The sequence below is a fragment of the Aythya marila genome (genome assembly GCF_965140915.1).
Source record: "Aythya marila genome assembly, chromosome: 7".
In the NCBI taxonomy this organism is placed as follows: domain Eukaryota; kingdom Metazoa; phylum Chordata; class Aves; order Anseriformes; family Anatidae; genus Aythya; species Aythya marila.
This window is the reverse complement of record NC_139048.1, coordinates 8,440,755-8,466,868: the sequence shown is the minus strand read 5'-3', so window position 1 is coordinate 8,466,868 and position 26,114 is coordinate 8,440,755. Positions and strand designations below refer to the sequence as shown.

General features: G+C 40.8%; 1 protein-coding gene across 3 annotated transcripts in view; it reads right to left on the bottom strand.

The window, feature by feature from the left end:
• The window catches only part of ABLIM1 (actin binding LIM protein 1), a 189,960-nt gene that overhangs the window by 127,465 nt on the left and 36,381 nt on the right, over window positions 1-26,114 (bottom strand). The window contains exon 1 of one of the 3 annotated variants that reach the window (XM_082764169.1): window positions 17,368-17,785. The exons of 1 other annotated variant lie outside the window; for it this stretch is intronic. In XM_082764169.1, the coding sequence (XP_082620295.1) occupies window positions 17,368-17,407 (40 nt within the window). In that variant the 5' untranslated portion in view covers window positions 17,408-17,785. Of the gene's footprint in view, window positions 1-17,367; window positions 17,786-26,114 lie in introns of those variants that run through there. One more of the 3 variants, XM_082764173.1, reaches the window with a different exon arrangement.

The window sequence follows — 26,114 nt, the reverse complement described above, 5'->3', positions numbered from 1 at the left end:
CTCACTGCCTTCTACTAGTTTTCCTCCAGTTTATCTGTATCTTTGCCAAAATAAGATGTTCAAACACAGGCAGTGTCCAGCAGTGGCCTCTTCTGTAGCAGAACAGAGAGCAATTATCTCCCTTGCTGTACACATCTGCTAACACATCCCAGAATAATAGATTTTTTTTGTCAGTAGTATCATTTAGTTGATTTATATTGTGATAAATATAGTTATCCTCCATATGCTTTTCTGTAGTAGTGTTAGTTATTTTCCATATTTTACCTATGCAAGTCCAACACCTTAGACTTGTATTCACTGAAGATCAACTGCATGACTTCAAACCACCTAGCTGACTTCCCAGGACCATTCTGAATTCAGATATTCTGCAGGAGAAGGACACAATGCTCATAAACTTGGATTACCACAGAAACTTTTAAGGCTTGCTCTATATTCCATCATGTAAGTCAGTTTTATAAACCAGGGAGCTTTTATAAACAGGGAGCAAAGCCAGGAGAGGTTGTTCACTTGAAGGAATCTATCCAAAAAGCTATGAAAAAGCAGAACCACCTTATCTGAGGCACACAACCTGTCTGTACAGGACATCTCAGCATCTAAAGAAAGGGTACCAGCTACATTGCCAACAGAACCTGGATTTTTCTCTCTCTAATCACCGCTTGCCACTCTCAACATTGCTTAGCTTTGGACACCTTACAAGATCATCCAGCAGCATTAAAATCCTATGGCCATAGGTCACATTAAGTACGCACAGTGTGAGGAGCTTCTATGAGCACCACCCACACATTACAAATGGACCTTTTCTCTAGACCCTAATTTTTCACAGGATCTAACGCTTTATAAAATTTTCCTTCATCTGTCCAACCACTGAGCTGTCTTCATGCGCTCTGGACTTCCCCCATGCCCTTTTCATCCTCTCAAATTCCTTCTGTCTTCCTTGCCATCTAACTGGTCCAACACAAGCAGCCATTCTCACAAGCTCTGCTTTGAATTAAGACTGTTACATAAACAGGTACTGAACTCATGCAGGAGGTCGGTTAGATAATGTGGTACATATCTCCTTTCCCTCAGGTGTACACCACCGCTGCATCAAACAGCATTCAGGTTGGAGGAAGAGAGGAGGGCTGCACAGGGAATCACATCCATGTGACAGATGACAGAATCTCAGGCAAGAAGGAATATCACACAGCTCCGAGCCAATTTTCTCTTTCAGATTCCTCTTCTCTTTTGCAACGAGCTGTCAACTTTTGCTAGTCCTTAATATCAAACATTTTTCCACAGCCTCCTTTGTATGGGAGTCTGGCCTCCAGAGACAACTAGCCATGTGCTTAAACAGGCTGGGTTAACACAGGTTTGGTGGCAGCAAACCACCCACCTGGCAATTCCTCCCGTGGGAAGCAGTCCCTTACCACCTTCCCTGGAATCGGGAGTGAAGGCTGCTCAGCAGGCTTTGCGAGCCAAATGAAGCCAAGAATCCCCATCCTGCAGTCACCTTGCAGTGATTCAAAATGTCTTTTGAAGTCTTTTTCTTTTTCTTCTAAAAAAAAAAAAAAATAATCTTCAATTTTTAGAATACAGTTAACTGTCTACATCACACCGCTCTCTAACATGAGATGAGATGCTCCAACCTTCCCCTTGGGAAGCCAATGGACTTTCATGCTGAGAGCTAAGTAAAAGCATGGCACAGGTTAAATCCCTGAGACTCCAAAGACCCACTTCCTGGATACTAAATAGCTCTGCACTTGTTGAGAAGATTCCTGGCCCTCCAAAAACCTAAGAACAGGGCATTTCCAGAAGGCTATAATTCCACTCATGAGCAGCAAAAAAAAACATGAGATGAATCTCCAAATGTCTTGGATGGGGAAATTTATAATCTCTGTTTGTAAAGCCAAATACAGACAACAACCTGTCTTTCAGGAGCGTACATAAGCTGCTAAATCTTGTAGTACTTGAGGCACCATAATCCCCAAGCAGGCACATGGCCTAAGGGATGGACACATGCATTTTCTATCTTAAACTCACTTACAGCTTCTACCAACAGGCCTTTTTCAGAAACCACGTCACTACTTTTCTTCTAAAGAGCTGGAATTCTGACTCCAGTTACAGTACCACAATTTAAGCAGAGCTAAGACACCTTTCAGCTTTTCAGCTGGCGTTATCCACCCAACTGGAAACCAGGACCAGAACACCCATCCTACTGAATACCAGCACCCAAATTGCAGGATGATAAAATAATGCTAATCATTTGCTTAATGATTATTAAGGGACTGCTTATTATTAGTGCTTAATAATTCTTTGTGATTGCTGATAACTGAGTGAAGAACTGCATAAATGCAAATTTCTAGACAGATTCAAGTCCCATGCGAATCAGAATAAAATTGCAAAAAGGTGGCTGCCAGTCTGCTACAAATGCAAAACATTTCTTTGGAGTCCCACATGGATTGATCATATAGCCAGTCATTGTTCATTCAGTTTTCTACTTTAAATTGTGCTTTATACAAATGCAGAAAATATCCGTCAAAGTTCTCTCTAGAATACCAGAGGGAAATGCAGGGGTGGCAAGGCAGAATTATACCTGCTTTTTCAGGGTCACAGCCATATTACAATATTTACCGCACGTTCTAGCATTATCTTAGTTAGAATTTTAGTTTTAACAGAATTGGTCACTCAGAAGCAGTAACTACACACACACACAAAAAAAAAATAAATATATATATATATTATTTTTTTTTGCTATATTACTATTGCACTGTGAAGTTCATTGAGTACAGAGCTAACTAGCTAAAAAACTGCTTTCACAGAACAGAAAATTATCTGGCACTGATGAAATATCAAACCCGAAAGCAAATATTGAAAAAATACCCACCTACCATATACAGTAACTCAATATTAACACTTTTAGGATCTAAATAGAGTGACAAGTATGTAGTAGTTCTCTTGATCTGTTAAGGACAGGCAGAATTTCAGCACATAAGAAGTCTGGGGTATCAAAACCAAGGTCCATAACACAAGTCATAGAAGAGAAATTTTGTATTTGTCTGCAAGCTTCAGATTAACAATTTTATAGCCAGTTTCATAGATCAGCATTTCCAGAAAAAAAAAAATATTTTTTTTTAGTTCTTGATGGACTGTAACAAATGAGTTAAGCTCATGAATTCAAAACATAATGCCTCCTCCCGCTTTGCCACAATGAATAGTTCCATCAAGGAATAAACCAGTGTTCAATATCAATGAAATAGATAAATAAATAAATAAAAATTAAGGACTGCTGAGAGGAACAGACAGCATTTTTATGACTCTGTACATACATCCACATTACGCTGCATCTTGAATACTGTGTGTAGTTCTATGCCCCATGTTTTCAACTGTTATAATAGAACTAGAAAAATAAAGGGGAAGAAGGATAATAAAATGCATGGATAGGCTCCTGCACAAAGAGCATCTAAATAAATTATGACTATTTGTCCTGGAAAATAGATACCTGGATAAGAGATACAGAGGTCTAAAACTCACAAGTGACAAGGTGAACAGGGAAAGACTTCTAATAATCTTTTCCAATTCAAAAATTAGGCAGCTCCAAATGAATCTATTCAGCAATAGGTTTTAAAACAAAACCAAATATAGTTCCATAAAACCCTTCGGAAAGCTGTGGAACACACCACCACAGGATGCTGTGGTTTTGCAAGGTATTTTTATCGCTTGAGTACCTCTGCAAATTAAAGCTTTCTTTTTTTCCCAAGATGATCGGAGATAGAGATGCACTTACATCCACCTTTAGACTATTCAGATTCTATTTTTTTTTAATTCTTTTTCCCTCCTCACTAAAAATATTTCTGTTCACCTGCTGTCATAAAGCATCTTGCTGTTACACAAAATAATAAGCTAGCTGTATTCAGTCTATACGGTGAACAAAAACCCCATATCTGATGCCAGCCCTCACTTACCCAGATCCTCAGGATCGTCAAATAACCGCTCACATAAGTAGTAGTCATCTGGATTCAAGTAGGGCAGTTGTTTCAGTATGCTCTGCTTCGGAATGAGATACAAGACCTCTGCAATATCCCCATCCTCAATAATGGACATTCTTTTGACTGAATTTCTGAATTTCACCTTTTCCAGCACCAGTTCTTTACTGTTACTCGATCCACACAGCTTCCCAAAGCTGTTTAAGATGGGGAAGGATGGCATTTCTATGCTGAAGGAGCTATAGAAAGTAACCTGTAGTGCGTGTACTCTGTCTACTACTGCCCTTACCGATCCTTCTCTTTTTCTCTTATCCAGCAAAGGAGATTAAGGAAGATATATTTTTAGTGATTATCTTCAAGAGATTATGACAGTATGCTTGATCAGGTGACTACCATCTAAAACTATTGCAATCAATTGCAACTCATTCCAGAGAATGCAAAAAGCTGCAGCAAAACCATAAAGAGTATTTGAAAATCAGATTAATATTCAGGACAAGAGAAAGAATTTATCCGAGGTATGTAAGAGGATTAGTTTGAAAACAAAACAAAAAAAAATTTGCTCTGTTAGAAATCTTATTATGGAGGAATCATCATCGTAAGCTACAAATGCACATCTGTGCATTTAATCTACCAAGCCTCTGTTCCATGCCAGGCCTGTGCGTGTGCCACGGAGAACAGGTTAGAGTAAAGCATGCTTGCCCTCCTCCTTCAGGAATATACAAAGGCTGGCTAACTTTACTTCGTAAGTAGATTTCCTTGGAGAAATCCTTTCTGCAGCTTTCACTGCCTATTACAAACAAAAGCACTTAAGCTTACCCCTAACTACTGAAGACTGGTTAGCTGGGGCTCTCTTCCTCTCCCCTTTCCTGTCTGGCCGACAGGAGAAGCTTTGCAGACACGGTGCCAACTCCTCCTGCTTCGCTTACAAGAAGTATTTACATTAATCCAATTCCAGTGACTTGCTAATCTAATCATCTAATGAATATTTCTCCCTGGGTAAAGGCAGAGTTAATCATCAACTGGGCACTGGAAAGTCACAGGAAATCCCAAAGCAAAATAGAAAAAAGAACTGGAACAGCATTCATAGTCTGAAACGGGGAGTTACAGGTAGACCCCAAGACAAGTCCCCTGCTCAGAGACAACCTCAGCTCCTTCTCCCACCAAACTCCCTGAGACAACAGCAGTGTTCAGCCCAGGCCTTCAGCTCCCCTTAACACTCAGAAGCTGTATATAGCTGCAAAATGGCCTGGTGCAATAAGCACACTGCTTCCAGTATGGCTTTTGCTAAATTATAAGGTGAAATAAAAACATTAAAACAATAAGCTTACTGAGCATGGCGAGAAATTGTCGTTTAACTCTTCCCTCAAAACCCAAACAGTTCAAGTACTATCTGATGGGGACAGGCTTTGAAGAGAAGACTCCTTTATTTACCGTTTTAAAGAGAACATGCCATGTCACAAACCCAGCCTTTGATCATCTATTATTACAGTTTTCCTTTCCTGTGAGGTCATTTGCTTTTTATTTTTACATAGCAGGACTTTTATGTTATCTTGAAAACAAGCCCGAAATCACAGCTCCCTTTAAGCAGCCATTCCCTGGGGTTTTACAACCAACCATGGACAGAGCCAGCACAAATCAACATCGCTGCATTCCTTTTTATGGGGTCATACTAATGTGTATTTGAGGAGGACGGGGCTCAATAAATACAGCAATTAGAGTTCTGTCTTACAGTATCTCCCATCAGATCAGAGATCTCAGCAAACACTATTTTCAAGTATTACCCCCAGGAAATGAAGCTTGTCAGCTGTTTTGCAGTCTCTCCCAGATTTCACAATTTACTGGCCTGCACACCACGGGCCAGTCAGGGGAAAAGGCAGATCTCCCGAAATAACAACAGCTTCCATCGCTCAAGCTGAAGGTGGATCGCCGCTCTGTGCTCATGCAGCAGGATGACTCAGAGGAGACGGCTGGGCACTCTCTAACACGTGCATCTCTCAGCTCAGATATCGGTTATTGCTGAATAATCTGAGAAAGATGTAGACAGGCCACAGAAATCCAACAACAGTGGTGCCCATTACCCAGCTTCACCAACACTTCCAGGTGGGCTCCGCCCTTCAGGTAGATGAGCCAAGAGCACACACGTCAACTCAGCTACCCAAGTCAATCCTCACAAGGTCAGCTCCGCAGTGAGCTCTCCAGCTTCCCAGCTGTATGTCCCTACACAGGCGTTACACCTGCTAATGCATGATGTACTGGTACAATCTGCTGTGTAGTGGTGATCAGAAGAAACTGCAGTCTTTTTTTTCTCTCACATAATCACATGACATAAAAGCTATACGAAGCCTCCTCTGACTCCTTTAACCACTTGAGATTGGTCCCTGCATGTTTACCTCTTACATGGCTACAGAAGAGCTGCAAGCAGGGTACACAGGGCAGGGGCAGGATGAAGGCAGAAGAGGCTGAATCCTCTGTTACCCATGCAGGGATCTGTTCCTGCACTTGGTAGCATGACTTCCGCAGGCAGAGCAACTCCAGGGTCAGCTTCAGAGGCAGAGAGACCAGTGTCCTTTTTCTGTAGCATCTCCACCCCAGAAGCAGTCAGCCTGTGCCTACTGTAGAAGTCTCCAGTGCTAGTTTGAACAGGGAGTCACAACCTTGTCTCCTTCTGATGCTGAGACTCAAAGGATTAGCAGAAAGGCCATGAGTACAGTTCAGTAAGCATTTTGTGACCTTAGTGTGTCACCATAGAAACACCCAGCTTCGTAATTTTTGCTAATTAAGGTTACCTTTCTCCGAGGGGCTACTCTAACAATGCCCCTTTCCAGACATGGCTATTGGTGTCTGTGACTGATGACTGCAAATCTCAAAGACCACACAGTAGCTGCTGCTGCTAATGCAAAGCAATATGACTTTTTGTCAGTGTTTTTTACACAAAGGGTATACCTTTAAGAACCTCCACGCTGCTAATACATAATAAAAGGGGACAACAAGTAGAAATGAGCAAAACAAGTCTAAGAAGTATCAGAGTGGCTTCCTGAGAGCTGGCTCAGCGGATGAGGTCCCCGTGCCCCAGGTCTGAGAAAACCTCCTACACCACCCCTGTAACTCAGCATTATTGGTAACAGGCTTAGCTTCAGCCAGAATCAAAAAGACAGTGCCAATCTCCTACCACTGGAGGGGTTAAGCACTCGATTAGATGGAGGAGATTGATTTCTAATACCCTTGCTGAAGAGAAACAAAAGAGGCAGGAAGCACAAGGGCACAACCCCATCCGTATGTTTCTTGAAACCTGTTCTCAGGAACCCAACCCAGAAACAGCACTGAGGAAATTTCCTCAGCATCTGCCAAGTATCAAAATGTTTTTCAACCACTGCCAATCTGAAGCCGTGCCTCCTCTGAGCATTCAGCGCTGGGGGCTCGAGTCTGCCCAGGCATTACAGAGCACAGCTGCAGGTGCAGTCGCTTTTCAGACTGATGGAGTTCACCAGGGACTGAATACGAGACAGAAGTTAGGCAAACTAGTTACTTTAAATGTCTGATCTCACTACTAGATAAATATTCTAATTATAGCATTTCCATCCATCTCAAGGCCATTTCCTATTCAATCCTGTCTGAATTTCCCGAACAAGCAGTCCCAGATTATATAAATAAACATATAACTAAGTATGTCTCATGTACAACTAGGAATAGATCACTCTATTAACGCTACTCAAACAGAACAACAAAATTTGACTGCAATCAATAAATAAATTCCACAACAGAGTAGCAGGCATCTGCTATGTTATTTTGCTGAATAACAGCAAAAAGTAGACAACAGCTGTAATTGCTTCTGTCAACAGACTTAAACTTCCTGCAGATACATTTCAGTGTGACGTTATTCTTGTTTTTGAAAAAAATAGTCAATCATCCTAAATTCAGAAAAACCTACCTCCAAAGGAAAACAAACAAACAGACAAAACAAAAACAAATTTTCCTTTTCCCTCCTCATGCCACTTCAGAGTGTAACACATTTATCATGTAGGTAGATAGCCCCAACTATTGTTTCGTCCAGCTGACCAAGACAACAGGACTATCTTCTCTGCCATCAGAATTCTCATACAGACAGAGAATAAAAGAAAGAAAGTAAAAGAAAAAAAAAAAAGAAAGAAAAGAAAAAGAGAAAGAAAAAAGCCTTCACACAGATGAAAAATGAGCAAGGACTACATCCATTTATACCAAGAAATATAATTATCCAAGCAATTAAAAAAAAAAAAAAAGAAAGCTAAAACAGCAAGAGAGAGCAAAAAAAGTCATTCTAAAATTCAAGTTCCCACAAATAGGGAATCAAAAGCTTACTAATTACTGTAAAATGACTCCATGCACGCAGCTTTTCACTTCTGACACACACCATTTACTTACTGAAGACTGCAGGGTGACATACAAAACACTCAGCTACTTACTGCAATCTTGATGAAAGAGTTCATTGATATAATGGAGAGCAAAAAATCCACATGCACATCTTTAGTTTCTTTACCTAAATGTCCAAAACAGGCAGTCATCTTCTGGGCATACTGACACAAGCCATTCTCGCTGTAGGACTCCTCACCAAGGACCTGTTCACTCATTGCTTCTGAAGGAGCTGCCTTTCTCGACAAAGTCAAGCAACTACTGCTTGCTTGAGACTGATAAGACTACAGAGCTTCCTCCAGTTTATCTCCATTAATAATTCAGGCCCTATATACAATTTGCTGAGCTCTAAAAACCAGCAGCGCAGAGCTACTTTGTGGCTTTTGAAGTAATCATGTCCTTAAAAAGTATCTCAGGTTATTATAGTCCAATAGTTTACAGCCATTATTTTAATTTGGAACAAAATCCATGCTCTTGCTGCACAGTGGAAAATATTGTTGGGATTGTGTTCTGGTCAGTAAGACACATAAAACATCTCCCCAGCTCAGACCCAGAAACAGAATTACCCCCGGTACTGACACACTCCAGCAAGCAGACATGGACACTGTTGTAAGAGCATTTTTCGTGTCACGCACCCCCTCCTCAATGCTATATATTTTCTAGGGACTAAATATGATAAAAAGAGCCCAGGTATTAGCACCACCTCATTTTCTGGCACTTTCTAGCACCATGTATTGCAAAAGAAGTAAGGCACCATGGTCAGGAGCAGCAGGGCACTTTGCCAGCTCAGCCGCCAAAGCACGAAGCCAGTCTAACCTTACCGCTACCTTTGCTTGCCTGACATGAGCAAGCAAAGGAGAAACCAAAAAGCAATCCACCACGTAAATTTGTAAAGAACAAGTTCACGATCCTTGTTGTTTCCACCAGCAAGTATGGGGAAGCGGGTTCAACTCAACAGTAAAGCAAATGGTCAAAACCTGGTAAGAAAATCAAACCGAACTGACTCAGCAGTCCCCTGGGCCCACTGCAGTGGCAGGCCTCACGTACCTGTCTCTGCTTTGCTCTTCAGACACCACAGCACAGTAAAATGAGACTAACTAGAAGAGAAAGAGCATGAAAACATATACTACAGATCACCTAATTAATGATACTGACTGAGCTAAATATTTGCAGAATGGCTTTTGCTATTCCCTCTGTACTCAGGCGATGATTACAAGTGAAGAACAGGTGGGCCTCCAACAACTCTGCTCCTTGTACCTCACACTTGTCTCCTCTCTGTTACAGACTCTTCACCAAGATCACATCCACTCATGAAAACATATTTCGAAGAGATCATATAATGACTGCTGATGTTCATATTAAGCACTGCTACTACTTTACTTAATAAGACAGTTTAAAAAGAGATCTGTGCTAGCATATCTGGATGCAAATTTTACAACTGATCAAAAAGCCTAGTTACTCAATATTACTACAGCAATTTCCTGTCTATAAAAGCATAAAGAACTGAGAAGCATTGCTATTTTTCACTGTGGTACAGGCTATGAAGAATCCATACAAATATAACTTTTAAAGTCCATAGGTCCCTACCAAGTTAATTCCTTGGTTTCAACTGAAAGAGTCAAATAAGCTACGCCACCATCTACAACAGAAGGAACATAACAATCACAGGGACGCAGGGCAGCTCCATACTGGCAAAAAGAGCAGAGTGGCTGACTGAAAAGAGCTCTCTCAGGTTAAAGTGACATCAAAGATAAAATGATTTGTATTATAACTCAACTGAGCAACCCAGTTAAGCCCTAGTCTCCCATAGAGGCTTATCAAGCTGATAATTCAGGATTTGATCTTCACCATTATTATAACTGACATTTAATGAAATAATTTGGCAAGTTTTATCCCAAACAGCTGGTTTTGTTGTACACACACATGCAAAATACAGTACCAAAGAACTGTTATGAAGTCTATGAATGTCTTTGTCACAAGAGAGAAGCGAGTCTGAGGACTGAATAGGATGAAGCTATGGTTGTACCATCTTCCACTGCACCAAACATGGACTTCTTGAAAGCCCATCTGAGGATCTCCGAGGTGTTGCACTGCAAACTGGATCGCAGGTCTATGTAGTAACAGCAAAACTTGCATGCACAAAGTATTTTGTTTAACTGAGAAATAAGAAAGCAATGTAATTTACTGATTTATTTTTGGTGTTCATTGCAAAACAAATATAAAGTGTTGCTTTGCCCTGTATTTCTTCTGTGCAATTTGCAAGCACAAAAAAAAAAGTATAAAAGAAAACACTACTACAGTTCTGCCTCGGAGTTAACTAAGACCACATGGTGACAATTTCCTTTCCCAACTGATGACATTTGCAAAATCTTTCAGCTGAATTAAAGCATTGTGCTCAGCTTCCTGTTATCAACTATGTATGATAACTTTCATGGCACATGAGCCTTAAATAACAAAAGAACAGCTTTGCAGTGCATTGTAAAGCTGGACAGGCAGCATAACAAGCTCTTGGGAAAGCTTTCCCCTTTGCTGTACATTCAGAAACTGAATCTGACTCACTTCCCTAAACTCCAGAGTCCATCAAGTTTATCCACCAGTGAAGCAATGCATGTTAAGATAACACACACAAAAATATCAAAACAATATGCTTGAGATTAAATCCAATCACTCTCTTTCTTGGACAACAAAGGAGAGCGACAACAGCCATTCTCTATCGTGCAATTAGATGGGCTGAAATAGTACACACACAAAAAATCAATCACCAAATGAAATATTTACATGATGTTAAGGGCAAAAATAACATCAGTTATCAAAGCACTGTCTACTACCTATGGCAGCTTTAAAACATCCCTTTCAAGTATCAGGTATCGGTCACTGTCAGGGATTGGATACACGTCCACTGGAAATGAAACAATGGTTCAAATCAATTTCTTAACTACCTGATTTCTACATTGGATGATCCATTTTCATTAAGAACACTGCAAATAAGTAAACATAATTTGTTCTTAAAAAGCATCTCTAAGCTTATCTAAAAGTAAGAAAGAAATCTCTTTGTAAAACTTCCTAATTCACTAATTTAAAGCAAACTACCTAGTCTTTCTACATTGCAGTTCTAGGTAAAAACAAAACAAAAAAATACAAAACTTTCCTTGTAATTCATCAATTCACCACTTAAAACACTTTAGAAGTCCACTAAAAGGTTTGTCAAACATTTTTTCCACCTTCTGCAAAAAGCTAGTGCTTGTGGGGTTACCACTTTCATTACAAAAATGATATCTCCTCCTAGGTTCAAATCTAATGCAGAAGCAGGCAACTAAATTCCCAATCTGTGATACAAAATCACTGGCACGCTGCTTGCTAGAGGAGTGCACTGATAATCGGTTTAAGACCAAAAGCATTGTTCAACCAAAAGCTATTTACCTTACTTTATCAATTCAAATGTGCATTTCAGACTAGTCATGGGGAAAAAAAATAATCCTTGACTATTTTCAGACATAAAATGTCAGTGTGTGCATTAATGGATCAGTCTATTGTATTATTTCAAGATGAGGTGGCTCAGCATTATATTTCCTGGCAGCACAATTAAAGAGTAATCTATTGATCTATAATGCCAAGAACACTGCAACATATATTCGTATAGAAAAAGCTATACTTTTTACTTAAAGGTGGAAGAAAACAACAGCTGTAATTGCTGACAACTGATGCCATTTTGTAGGCAGGATATGGTCAGAGGTATATGAAATACAAATATAAAAACTACTGCACCCTCAAGACTCTATATAATTGAACAACTGACTCAGCAACACAATTCAAGTGCTTGCCTATCTGCAACCTTATAAATAATCCCTCAGCTTTCCTGGGGCCATGCAGTACGCTTGAAGTTAAAGAGACGCCTAAGCCACTCTAGGGAATAATTAGCAAAAAGGATCATCCTGGCAGAAGCTGGCACACCTTCAGATGTTTAACAGGAATTATTTTTTTTCTAGTTCTCAACAGTGTTAGGTATTTTTTTATTTAAACAGATACTTGAGATGCAAATAAGCAGTGTGGAAAAACAAAAATTTTTGATTTTCTTCTACTTACTTGTGGTCATTACTTTGTAACAGTTCAGCCTGTAGTAGCCTGTAAAGAACCACTTAAAGAACCACAATCAAAATAAATAAAAAAAGTAAAGCTTTATTATATTAGCTAGAGGCCCCAAGAGCTAGAGATGGTTCATTAAAATAGCACCCCATTGTGTTTCATATTCATTTTGCTTTTTCAGACAACCACAAAGGTAGCATCAAATGAGCCAAGACATGCAAGAAAAATAGAAATCTGTTAATCAGACATTTTTTCTTCACTTTGCCTTTCTTGAACTTTGATAATTTTTCCAGCTGAGAGGAGAAACTCTGTAACACTCTCTTCACAATGTAGACTTCATAGTAACTGAGACAGAAATAAATTGGGAAGGAAAGAGATCAAAGTTGAAAGCTTGGTTTTCTTTCAGTCCTCGTATTTATTTCTTGTACCTTTTTAAGGTGTGATGTGCTATAAGCATGACATCAAAGAAAGCAGCACTCCTCTTGTTATGTACTAAAATAAACTGGATATTATTGTAGTGTCTCTTCTGACAAGTCACACGATTACAAGAAGATACACAGCAACTTCACTCAAATGCTGAACAGAGAAACTATATTAGAAGAAAAAGTCCTCTAGGTCACTGTAAAACCTCCTGAATATCTTAGCTGAAAATTTCCTTTTCTCTCCCAACGGTGGATCTTCCATTGCAGATGCAGAACCAGCACATGTGATGGCACAAAGCATGAAGCATTTCTGTCGCTGCATCAAACCCTCGGGCTCCCCAGCACCATGGCCGTTCTCGGAGCCTAACTGCAGGGTAACTGCAGTCCTCCTGCCCTCAGCTCCAGCGAAGCACTAGAAGAGACTCCATCTTCCTGCTAGAAGGCCTAATTTAGGTACCTAACAGAAGCTGGTAAATTTTTTTGTAACATCTGTCAAAAACAAAACTAAGAATAGGGGGCTACCTTTCAATACAGTGGAAAGAATGGCACTGATGGAGGATGCCAGAAATGACATCAGATCCGTTCATCCACTGCCAACATTTCTGCTAAAAGCAGCTTTAAATATGCTGTGTTGGCTAATCTTTGCTTTGTAATTAAATAAATCCTACAGCACCACTGAACCCTTCCTCTCATGGTCAGCACTATCGTCTGGTTGACGAATCAGCTGTGCACACACGCACAAGTGATCAAGAGCCCCGTTAAAACCTAAGACATGTCAGTTAAGCAAAATGATGCTCTGCCGGCCACTCGCTTCTCACAGGGACTGTGTTCTGCACCACTACAGACAAAACACCCTGATGGGGCTGACAAAAGGCTTGGGATTTAGTTCAATTCAATCATGACATGAAATGACGTGTAACATAAAATGTAACTACTCATATTTGGCAAACTGTGCCACTCAGCACAGAACAGGCCTTGTTATATTTGCCTGACATGTACAATGTGGTACAGCTCTTCCCATTAAATGCTACGAGAGTTATTCAAAGATAGTACTGCATCAGGAGTCTTGATCCTGTAGTGGAAGTGCAGGGCATTTGACATCTAGCCAGCCTAAAATTTTGGAATAGGAGATAGGAAAGAAGGTCTTACGATATTGGGAAAACCATACTAGTGGTAGTATGAACTACAGGAATTGTGAATGAGTCAGTTGGAACAGCTACAAAGACTCTGAGATCACGGTGTTGATAAATTGATTGATATTTACCATACTATATTCACAACAATAATTTAGAGCAGTGTTTCTTCAGCAGTAAGTTCTTGACTTTATCCTGCCATTCCTTGACCATAAGCTGTCTACTGAGGGCATTTGTTTTTGCTAGTCAAGGTCGTGTATGTCTTGGGCTACTAGAAGAATGTCACTGTTCCAGCAGATGACGTTTAACCAAATGTTTGTGGCTTTTTTGTTGTTGTTCATTTGTTTTTTAAAATAAACTTAAACTAAAACACAATTTAATGTCAAGATGTCCCTTCCCATCTTTGGGAACAACCTGTTGCTGCATTCTTAGTCGTCATCACAGATTTTCTGTCCTTCCTGGTACTTACAATATGCGAAACACTGCATCAAGACAGTTACTCCATGATGGGAGGTTCAATTCTTCAGTTCATGCAGAGTGCAACCAACTATACAAGGGCATAGTAATTTTTTTCTGTTTGTTTTGGTGGGTGTTTTTGTTTTGTTTTAAGTGTAGACACTCCCTTAGTGTATCACGCAGATTAATTAATGTTGATATTATCACTCTGAAACTTGTTTAATGCACAGATTTAACACTGACACAGATCTATGACAAAAAAATCCATTTTCCACATACCAACTCTTCAAGTTCAGCTTCATCATTCCTTCTGGTATTTAAAGTCTACATATTCAATCATTTGGTAGGAGTTTTGCCCTGGTATCTTTTAGGAATAGTTCTGCAACTGAGAATAACAAGAAAACAACAACAACTAAAGAAAGCGGGCATGCCAGCCAACCTGCCAGGCTGTGCTAATGAAAACTGATTGATGAACTACTTCTAGCAGCACTGAGCAATATTTTCAGATGAATCAGTTAAAACAGGTGCTGACCACCATAGGATTTAGCAATAGAGACCTTATGCTATAAACATATGTTTATAACATATGTTTTCTGACTGAAACTAGTTGGCACCTTCCAGTTATTTCCTTTTTAACTATGAATGAATTACAAGATAAACCATTATTTTGTAGTGGTTTTCTTTTATATTGTTTGTGTGTTGTTTTTTTTCCCTCCACATTTATGCTTTCTTTGGAATCCAAACCTTCCCAGTACTTTTCCTAGATTCAGTTAATTGATTATGAAGAAGTCATAAATTTCAGTTCTCCAGCTGCTTGCTGGAGAATCAGGTCAGGCCTTGCAAATAAAGAGAGACATCTGACAAAGAATTGGTGGGTCAGCTTTCTAGAATGGGAAAGCTAGCACATGAAACTGATTAAAAACGGGTAAAACAAAACAGTGTCTTCATTACTCATTTTACTGAAATGACAAACACATATCTCAAAAACTGTCTCTCTGTTTATAAGATCTCAAAAGGGCTAGACTCCCAGCTTCCTCCTAATGCTAGAGAAGAGAAAGTACAAATTCCTAGAGTATGAAAGAGAAGCCATCAATTCTTCCCTCCTGTGCTTTATCAGTGCAGCAGTCAGAAGTTTATCTGCTAGGACCTCAACCGTGAGAACAAATTTCCAAACCCACACAAGAGGTCGTCTGCACCAGTCAAAGCAGGCAGAGATATAAGCAAGACTTCCCCTACTCTCTGTGTATCTGTTCAGGAAGGGCAGAAGCAGATATTCAGTCTAACCTCACTAGAATGAATCCCCACCGGATTTGGACAGATGCTCTTTTCATCAGCACATTCATGTAATGATATGGCAGTTTCCCACATCATAGCAACACAGAAATAGCTGATTTTAAACTTGCACTTCTGTGAAGATTAATTTATGTTCTTGCAATCAGCCAAAACAGAATTTAAAAATAAAATAGTAAAGAAATAAGGAGGGGAAAAAATTAATTTTGCACACCTCATTCACCACACACTGGGAGATGCAACAGAAATAGAACTGTTCTATCTAGTCCCACATTAGGTGAAGTGTTTGGCCTACAAGGAATAATTAGCAAAGGAATTTGTTTTGTTGTTGCTGTTATAAACAGGTAGATTTTTTTTTGAAGGTAAAGTGATACTTTTCATAAAGAGATATATAGAGTTCTCTAATATGCATACCTGTACATTTTTTAAGCTCCATAAAGATAGATGATGTCTGTGTGAGACATTATTTTTAAGTGACAAATGTTGGATTACGCAATGCAAAAAGAAAATATGATTTTACTTTTGCCAGCTGTAACCCCTGAAGTCAAATGGGGTCCTGGGAGGTTTGTTTTATCTGTGCAAGCAACTACTTAGAGAGAGTAAGCAACTACCCACACTTGGGTTACTAAGAAAGCTAAATGTCTTTTTATAAGCATGCGTCTTCCCTTGTGTTTTTTAAGATTGTGGTATATATAAAAAAAAGAAATGCTTGATAAATTAATTAAGATTTGCAGGCCACTTGCATGCGCATCAGTCATGTTGTATCACTCGCTGGTACCTTACCTCCAAAACTGGTGAATGGTCTTTTGGTGTTCGGAAGCAAAGTGCTTCCAGTGCCTCCTTGCAGGCTGCTACACGTTGGCAGTCAGTGCTGCTCAGTCATACCTGCAGCACCTTGTAACAAGGAAAAAGCAGGGCTTGGCAGCAGCAGCTGCCCAACATCCTGCTGCCTGCCTTCTGTGCAAAAGCAAACAGGAGTGACAGACAGTTGCGGGACAGCCAAGAACTCGTAGGTGTGCTTAGTCAGTAAGTCACAGATTGTACAGCAATGTTTCCTCAGGACAAATTCCAAAGAAAGCTGCCCTCAATCGCACAGATCAAGTTATCAGCTTTTCATTCAAAGCATTAATTAACAATACTTGGAACTTTTATGCCACCTTCCATCACAAAAAAGAACTAAAATCTCTTTATACAGAATTTACCCCACAGCAATAGCATGCTGTCATCATCTTCACCTATAAAACAGAAGAACCACGAAAACAGAGCAGGGAAGAGCTTCCCACAAGCACACAGTCAGAGGTGGACAACGAGGCTGTTTAATTCCACCTGGTTGTGCTCCACTCCTCACATTGCAAAATTCACTTCAGAGGAGAAGCACATGGATGCACACACTCACTGCTCAGCCATGTAGCAAAGTCCATGGACTTTGTTACATAAAATACACCAAACTGGGAAAGGGTTTAACTGCTTAATCAGTAAAAGCGAAACTAAAGAAATTGCTCTACTAGCAAACATGCAATATTCAGTCCAACAGAACTTCTTCAGACCGTTTTCCCTCTGTAAACCCAACACCCAATGTCCTGTGCATGTTTTAACCTATGTAATTTATCAGTAGAGCTATAGCCCAGGACAAACCTTTGCCGTTTTCAGAGCTTGGATGTATTTCTAGTTCCATTCGTGTTCTCAAGCAGAAACGTTTCCGGACCTCAGAAGCTACAGCCTTCCAGAGCAGAGATGTAAAGCCAGAGAAAACGGCAGAGATCCTTCAGAGGTAGCTCACTTTATGGCTTTACTCCCAATATTTCCTGGGTTAGCAGTACTAAAGGGAGTGGCCCTAGCAAAATAGGTGTGTCTATGTTCCCAGTTTAAAGGAAGAGTGAGTATTTTCCTCTAGATATTCCATTCATCATCAGGACCATGGTATATTGCCCTTCAAACAGTGATATGTTCCAATGTATCAAGCACCTCAAAGCAACTGATACCACTGACAACTTTCTTTTCCCTAGCCTGCTTCAAAGGCTGACTGCAAGCAGACTTAATTTTGTCCTACAACTGCTGTACTTCTGTTTTACTCTGTGCCTCATCTCCACTCCACTGCTCTTCTTTTTTGGATATATCGCACCTAAACAAAAGAGTAAGAGCCCGTGTAAGCCAGGGATCAAAGAAACACGGTTTTATCACTTTCCGTACACACTTAGAGCAGGGAAAGCCAAAGTCCCATGCATCTTCCTCAGGTTCCCAGAACATCCCACTCGGACAGAGGCAATTAGGCTGGCTACAAGTGTAAACTTCCAGGCACTTCCTTCTACGCAGTTGCACAAGAGACAAACTGTTCCACGAGCAGCTGAATTAATGAATCTTCTGGTCTGACAGATTTGTGTTCAACATCCTCAATACCCACCAGGTCTACATTACCTCCACGTAACATCCTCTTGGCAACAAGATTCCCAGAAAAGCTTTCAGTTCCTTTCCACTTGTCTGCTTTCCAAGTTCCTCTCCATGTCCTTTAGACCATCCAGCAAAGCCTAAGGCTGTCTTCCTTAACTGCTTCAATACCTTCAATTTCCACCTGTACCACCTGAACTGCACACTCGCTTCTCTTGCTCTCTTCTTTTCCCTGGGCCCCAACAACTGGTTAGTACCTTTCAGTTCTATTCCCTGAAAGAATAGAAGAAGGAATCACATTTTTCCCCTAAAGTTTCACTTTTAATAACCCCCCAAAAAGGGCACATTTTCTCTTGTCTGAACTCTTATGTAAAGATGTCAGAAACATACAAGATCTGCTGGGTTCCTGGGTAAGAACTCCTACATCCAAATTTTGGCCAACTACTTTTCATTCCCAGCTTCAAATAGTAAATCCTGAATTTCCTGAACTCTTGACTTCATTTTCCCCACACTGAACTGTCATCTTCTCAGCCAGCTCGTTAAAATTACACTCATCCAGACGCTCAGACAGCTGTAAATGCAGGCCCGGAACCTGGCCTCCCTTCCTTTAGTCGCAGGCTGCTGTTCTCCTCCTTCACCTTTACGCTTTTCATTTGCTGCCAAATTACGTGTAGTACAGGACAGGGCGTTCACTCCGCTTGGACTTCAACGTGCCTGACAGAAAGTGATTAGCTCAACAGAAATGCTGCTTTCTCTCCACCCCCATCCTCCTTTCTAATAATCAAGGCACTCTGCGCTTTAATTACCTTCACTGACACTCTTATGTGGTAGGCAAATACAATTAGGCCTGTTCTACAGACAAAAAGAATTAGAGCACTGCATTCCCAGGAAGTGTTGACCATTAGCACTTATTTTTGTTGATTCTTCTCCTAGATCCAACTGTGGAGTGTGTATGTCTCAGACACAATTGCAAAGAGGCACGGTCTGGGTCTCCGGCCTCGTTCAGAGGCAAGTTCCTGGAGTAGGGCGCTGTGACTTCGGCAGCTAACCACATCTTGATCTTTTTTGCTCAGGTGAAGAGATGAAAGGAGAAGTTGAGAATGATGCAATAGACATCTACGTATTGTACAACTCACCGTGCTCACACCAGCTCTATATTATTAGTAGCCATAGTACTGGACACTATGCTAGAGCCATGTATTAACGCTTCTGTGTGGCTGCGTATGTACATACACACCCCTCTATAACACAGCTTGATTGTACATTGACTTTCACCTATGTTAAATTAACTGACCATTTCTGGTAATTTAGTGAGAAGTGATCAATTCTCATGCACTTTACCAGTCCCCAGTCTCATCTCAGCAATCTCTGTTCACTTCTCTTATGCTGAGGCTCTAGCCTCCAGAAACCCTGGGGGATTTGAAATCCATGGGTGTGCTGCCATGAACACTGTGTGTTGTTCCCATGAAAAAAAAAAAACAACATTCAAATCTCGCCAAGTGACAAGACTCTGAAATACTGCAGTCTGTTATGCTCAGCAGAGAGGTGTTTTTGTTGGCCATTAAAGCTCAGCAGAGACTCATTAGCTATTAGATCTACAGCAATCTCACTGGATTTAGCTTACTTCATCCTATGCAGTTCTCAGGCCTGTTGTAATTCCTGCATTGTCTGAGCATAACCAGCCCCATGGTGCAAGGGCCTTGCAGAATTTACACTGGTGCCAGCAGCACAGAGAAGCAACAACATCCTCGGTGACGCCAGCACACAGACTAACAATCTGATGGCTCTTAAACTGAAGAGTGTGTTTGTGAAGCTTGCATTTACATTTAATACCATTTTTCCCTGCTCTGGACTTCACGTAATCCAAACAGAAGCTCCCAGAGCCACAAACTGCCAACTATCAGGGAACGCCTTAATCAGGGACTTTATCGGCCACTTCAGACAGCCACAGATTCACGAAGCAGCAAATTCCTGTTGTGTCTGCTGGGAGACACAGCAGGCATCTCAGCCTCTCCTTCAAGTTTCCAAAGCATTTCTTCCTAGACAACATTAGACCATAATAGCTCAGCCTGGTCCCTGGAAGATCTTATCCTTGTTGAGATATTATTTCCCTTCTACAGATTAAGAAAACACTTAAGCAACCTGCCCAGGACCACAAAACTCTATGCTCAGCTTTGTGAGTCTGTACCTGGAATCCCAACCCTAGGCATTCAACCTCGTGTTTGGAGAAAATTATTAAGAAAGAAAGAAAAAAAGGGAGGAAGGGGAGCAGGAACAGGGCTGAGGTTTTTAAGGATGAGTATGCTCTTATCATGAGGAAATTAACTTACCCTGTTCCTTCATAGCTTTTCTCCTTGTTTCTTCTCACTCCCAGCCCCACATAACAGAATATGCATGCACACAGCTCCTGCGATGATGCAGCCTTTCACTGGAGCTGGTTCGTAAGGGCCAGCAGCAGAACCAGCAGCTCACAGGATGGAAATCACCAGCAGACTCTTCCTCGTTACTTCAGCCAACAACTTCCCTCACCTCCCAGTTTAGGCTGAGGCTCCTGATCGCTAGTTACTCTCCTTCTCATTTACTGCTTTGAGTGGTGACTATTCCAGATTTTTTTCTCCATCCAGTGAAATTATTGCATCACCAGCAATGTCTCTGTCTCCCAGCAGAAACTAATTTACAGTAACTTCCTTAATGCTTGTGCGTAGCAATTATTTTCAAGTGTAACTGCTTGGAACAAGCGTTATGCCATGCTCTCTGTGCTCCAGAATAATGAAACTTTATAGACATACAAAGCGAAGCCAGGCAAACACTCCTTCCCTGTGCATTGCTAATTGCATCCTAATTATAACGTTTTACATGTATTTACGCACCTTTCATCCTGCTGCATCCCAGGGCATTTTACAAAATGTCACACGGTTTTAAAAGCAGGCCTATATTAAGGCAGAACTCCTAGCGCCCAGACAGCCCCAGAGCCCAGCACAGCAGCCCACATAGCATGTGTTATGAGGGATGTTTGGGCCAAAGGCACAACACTGAACCCCTTCAGTTAGATAAAGACCTGCCCTCCCCCTTCAGACATCATTTGAAATTCTTGCATATCCATTCCATTTGATGATCTCTAGGTTTTAAAAACATTAATTAACTTGTACAGTATTCTAATTAGCTAAGGCATAAATGAAGATATAAAACCTGCAATGCCTCTGCTAGCAGTCAAGAGCAACTGCTTAAGGGAAAAACCATATGAGCCAGGGCAAATACTGAGAGAGCGCTCTAGATTCTCTCTCATGTTGCGGCAAGAGGTGGTTAGGCTGGGGACTGCCTCCAGAGCAGTGTTTGCCAGCAATCAAGGCACCCATTCTCTCTAAATTCTTCTAATTCCTCCCGGAACACCTCTCTCCTCCTTTTCACTGCTCTACACCCCGAAGTGGTGAGCTCCATCTTGCACTCCAAAGAGGAATGAAGAAGCACTTCCCCAACAGCTCTTAGCTTTTAAGCTTATCACTTACTAATTCAATGAGGCTGAGGCCAAAAGTCTCAAAAGTCTTTGGGGGGAAATAAATAAACAAATTGAAGAATCATTCTCTACATGCTTTCTCTGCCCATAGATTTTAGAAATTTTTATCCTCTTTCAACACCACTCGGTTTTACAGGTAAACAAGCACAGAAGCCTTTTTTTTTTTTTTTTTTTTTTCTTGTTTCCTACAAGACCTTACACCTGCATGAATACAAGCTGTTTATATGTGTCTAATTTTAAGTATTGTGTTTAAAATTTCCACCCATATAGACAAGTCACTTTCTGAGTTCACACGCTGAGGTAGTGACAGCCCTGATGAAAGAGCCCAGGCGTCCTTGTCCTTACAGTCATTACTAGAAGGCAAGAAGAGGGAGTAAATTGATTCTCTGATTCTAAATTGCATGCTCCCCAACATACACAGGCAGGAAGGATGGATGCTGAGTCAGCAGTATTGGGATTTCAGCGTATGCTTGCAAGAAATGTGAGTGTATCACTTGTGATACACTGAGCTTTAAATAGCTTCTCAGACTAAAATGGCAGTCTCCCATTACACTTTAAATAAAGATTTACTGAACAATTTTGTCTTTTTTTATGCTAAGCATTTGCTGAGCTACAACAATGTGCAACCTCCCTCTGTGCTTTTCCACCCCGAATTGTAGCTTGGGAACTTGCTGATACTGATTGCGTTCCCCTGACTTGGCTCTTAATGCAGGCGCCAAGCAATGGATCACAAAGGGATAGCATGAAGATAAAATGTTTGGCAAACACTTGACTGTCATATGCTTTCTGTTGCCAAGAAACAAAAGAGGACCTATTAAAATCATCTCATTAATGAACTTTTCTATGTTCCTGTTTTTATTGGCATCTTGTTCATTAAGTAAATGCTTTTTCTTTCAGAGCGAAAATGTATTAGCAGAAGGAGTGACTTTTATTCCCACCAGAGGCTGGCATTTACCAAATCTTCACAATAAATAACTTTGAGTGAGATCCTCAGCTGGTTATGGTTGCTCTTGCTCTGTTTTTTGCTTACAAATAACCTTTTTTTTTTCTTTTTTTTTTTTTTCTTTTTAATTTTGACACAATTTGGTTGCAATTGTGATCTGCTTGCTGAACAACTCTCAAGGAAAAGAAAAATATTTCACTCTGTCCGTGACAAGAAAACTTACATCCTCGCTTTTCTCAAGAAAAACACAACCCTCAAAGTCAGCTAATACCCAAACGAAAAGCCTGGTTGAAGAATTAATTCATAATGAGTAACAGCTGTAAAGATACAAAATCAGATTTCCAAAAGCAAAAAAGTGACAGGCAGGCATCAGTTGTGCTGATGTTCTCCTTCAACCCGAACACACGTGGCTTTATCTGTGTCAGGAGTTTTAATATAATACACCAAGGCTGACTGTCAGCACAGAAATTCCTCAGTGTGAGGCATGATGTAAGGGAGTGAACCAGACTCAGCATCACAGGACCCTGAGAGCACACCTGTCCTTGGCATCAGGCTTCACACATCACCTGGTGTGAATCTTTAAAACAGAAGTTTAATTTACCAGTCTCTGTGATACACTTCCCAGTGTATCAAGTTCAGCGGTCAGCAATTACAGGCTGTAACATCACACAACTCTTCACCTAACCTGACCAAGTTCCAACCTAAAAAATAAACATCTACAAGTCCCACGGGAAGCCAGGTGTCAGGATTCAGTTCCTTCTGTCTCCTATACTAAATTTGTTAACAGGATGTTTATGAACTTTTTTTCCTGTGACAGCTTCATCCATCAATTAAAACAGCTCCTTTTCCTTCACTATTGCCACGTACTCCTGGATGCGTGCCCTGACAGGTACATGTTCTCTCAGCATCTGTTCTGTTAGGCTCCACCAACACACACCAGTTTAGAAAAGCTGGGGTTTACCCACCCACCATCAGCCTGCCATCCAACAAGGGGTGAGCATTCTCGACAGTCATTCCCCCAATGGTTAATTCCTAATGGGCAGCAAAAGTCCTTAGTCCCCAACTACACAAATATCACTTACTTACTAAAACTTAATTTTAACCTGTTTCTATGATTTGCCCCAACTCCTACAACATGCTAATCCCTACTTGGCACTGAATATGCCACCCAAATTTGCCATCAGTACACTTGGTTAGCAGACACCTATGTTTTCCATCTGTATGACCCATAATCTCTTCCACCTTAATCAGTAATTTCTCAAAAACAAATATTGAAGTTTACAAATGTGTCCATATTTCATCTGTCATGTTTTACATGAGTATGTGAAAAAAGACTCCTCCTCAGACACTCTTGCAGCAGGCTGCTGAGCTGGCTCAAATCAGGTCAAAGGAATTCTGTACCCCAGAGATAAAAATCAGCAACAATGGTTAAGTTCTGTCATTAAGACTGCTCAAATGAGTCTTCAGTTCAGCTGACCTGCTCTACATTTTCAGAATAACCAGAGCATTGTTTCGGGGGTTAATGAGAAGTTCAGCCATTCGTACTTCAGTAACACTGAGACACCACTGGAGGTAGCAACATTCCTGCATCAATTCAAACCTGATCAGGTGGGATAGCCACCAGATGGGGGCAAATTAAAATATAAAGAGAAAGGAACGCCTAAGTCTAACTTTGCATGCCACAGATCAGGGGCAAAGCCAGAGCAAGAAGCTAGGTGTTACACCACTCCAGGCAGGACCCCACAAGACAGCTTTTCAGTTCTGTTTTCATGTGCAAGTACTGACACAGCCAATAGGAGTAGTAAAAATGACAACACATGAGCAATTTTATATAACTGAAAAATCAGCTGTCTCTCTCTTTTTGTTAACTGTTGCTTAGACCAATCACCAGTATCTGAGGACCAAGGCTCCAAAATTTGCTAGAAAGGGAAAACCTGAAGCAGTTAATGGCTTTTACAGCACTTCGTGTGCTTTAAGTATAAAGCACAGTTGATAAGGAAAAATACTGGGAGAATTCAAATGATGCCTTATAGCTCTTTTTTGCTTCAAGGCAATTTTTATCACAGCCTACTGAATTATATTAAAAATCCTTTCATTAAAATTTTATTACCACTGACAATACTAAGTATGAGATGTGACTTCAGACCAAGAAAATTTTCTTACCACAGTGATTAAAGCAAGGTAATTCGGAAACCTAAGTAAGAGGGGTTTTTGTTTGTTTGTTTGTTTTTTAACTTCTGTTTTCAACACCTGTCTAGTCAATAGCCACACAGCGAATTTCAGGATGTCAAGCACTAGTGAATCTGAATAAATAAGGTTTTGTTGTTGTTTTTTTGTTATGTTAAGCAGGGAAAACTGAAAGTGGTAGCATAACAGACCTCAGGATTATATGCACTCTGTTTATCTAACAAATGAGCAGTAAAAAAAAAAAAAAAAAAAAAAAAAAAGCTCAATAGAGAAATACAGGATTAAAATTTACAAAAATTGTTAGGTCAAAAGAGAGGAAGATAGGGAGATTTATTCTTCTTTTAACTCACATTCCCATGCTTTTATACCTGAGAGTTGTATTTAGAAGTAGGGCAATGACATTTGCTTCTAGTTATTTCAAATGCATCGGGGCTGCCTTGCAGAATCAGCGGTTCTGTTATTTATTTATTATCTGTGGTTCAAGGGCAGAAGCCAAGAACCAGGCTCAGCGCTACCTGCCACCCCTAACCGGTAGCTCAGCATTGCTGCTTCTATCACTCAGCACCCCATGCACAGGGAGCAAGTCCTTTCTTCTTTCTGCCCCAAATTTTCTGCTAAGGTAAGTGAACTCTGTCCAGGACTTGTATGTGGGACAAGAGACCAAAAATACAGAAACTCCTATTGGCCAACATTCAGCAGGTCATTTGAAAAGGTTTAAAAGGAAGAGCCCTTTCAAGCAAGAGCAATGAATGCACAGGGGATGGAGAAGGAGATCCCTGGTTGTGTGAATTCTGGAACTCCTACAGGGTCAGCTGCTATCTGATGGCTGGCACCTCTACAAGCAGGAGGTGTGTGTAGAACTGAGTACTGTGATGCTGTTCCAGAGGAAGCTCTCAGTGCTGAACAGAGGGGAGCCATCACTCCCCTTGATCTGAAAGCTACATTCTTGAAAATCTTGTAAATTTTATTCCACTGCAGAGTGAGCTCTCAGTGTCACAAGCAGGCTTGTCTGGGCACAGTGCTGACTCTCATTTTACCTGTCCATCAGGTCCCACTAGTCCTTCTCTGCTCGTGGATGCTCCCAGCCTGCCTGGTTCTTTCATCCGACGTGCCAGACTCCATTGGTCCTTGCAGAACACCCCAAGTCCCCCACTGGCCCATCCTTCCAGGTGGCTCACGTGCCTCTGAGTGGGAACCCTGTTCTCCCTCCAGCTACTGGCCGCTCTCCCAGTTCGATGCCACCCGTGAACTTTCTAACAGGGCATTCTGCCCCTCCATTTGGGTCACTGAGGAAGATGTTGAACAGCAGTAACTCCAGTATCAACCCCCGAGGTACCCTGCTTGGGACAGGCT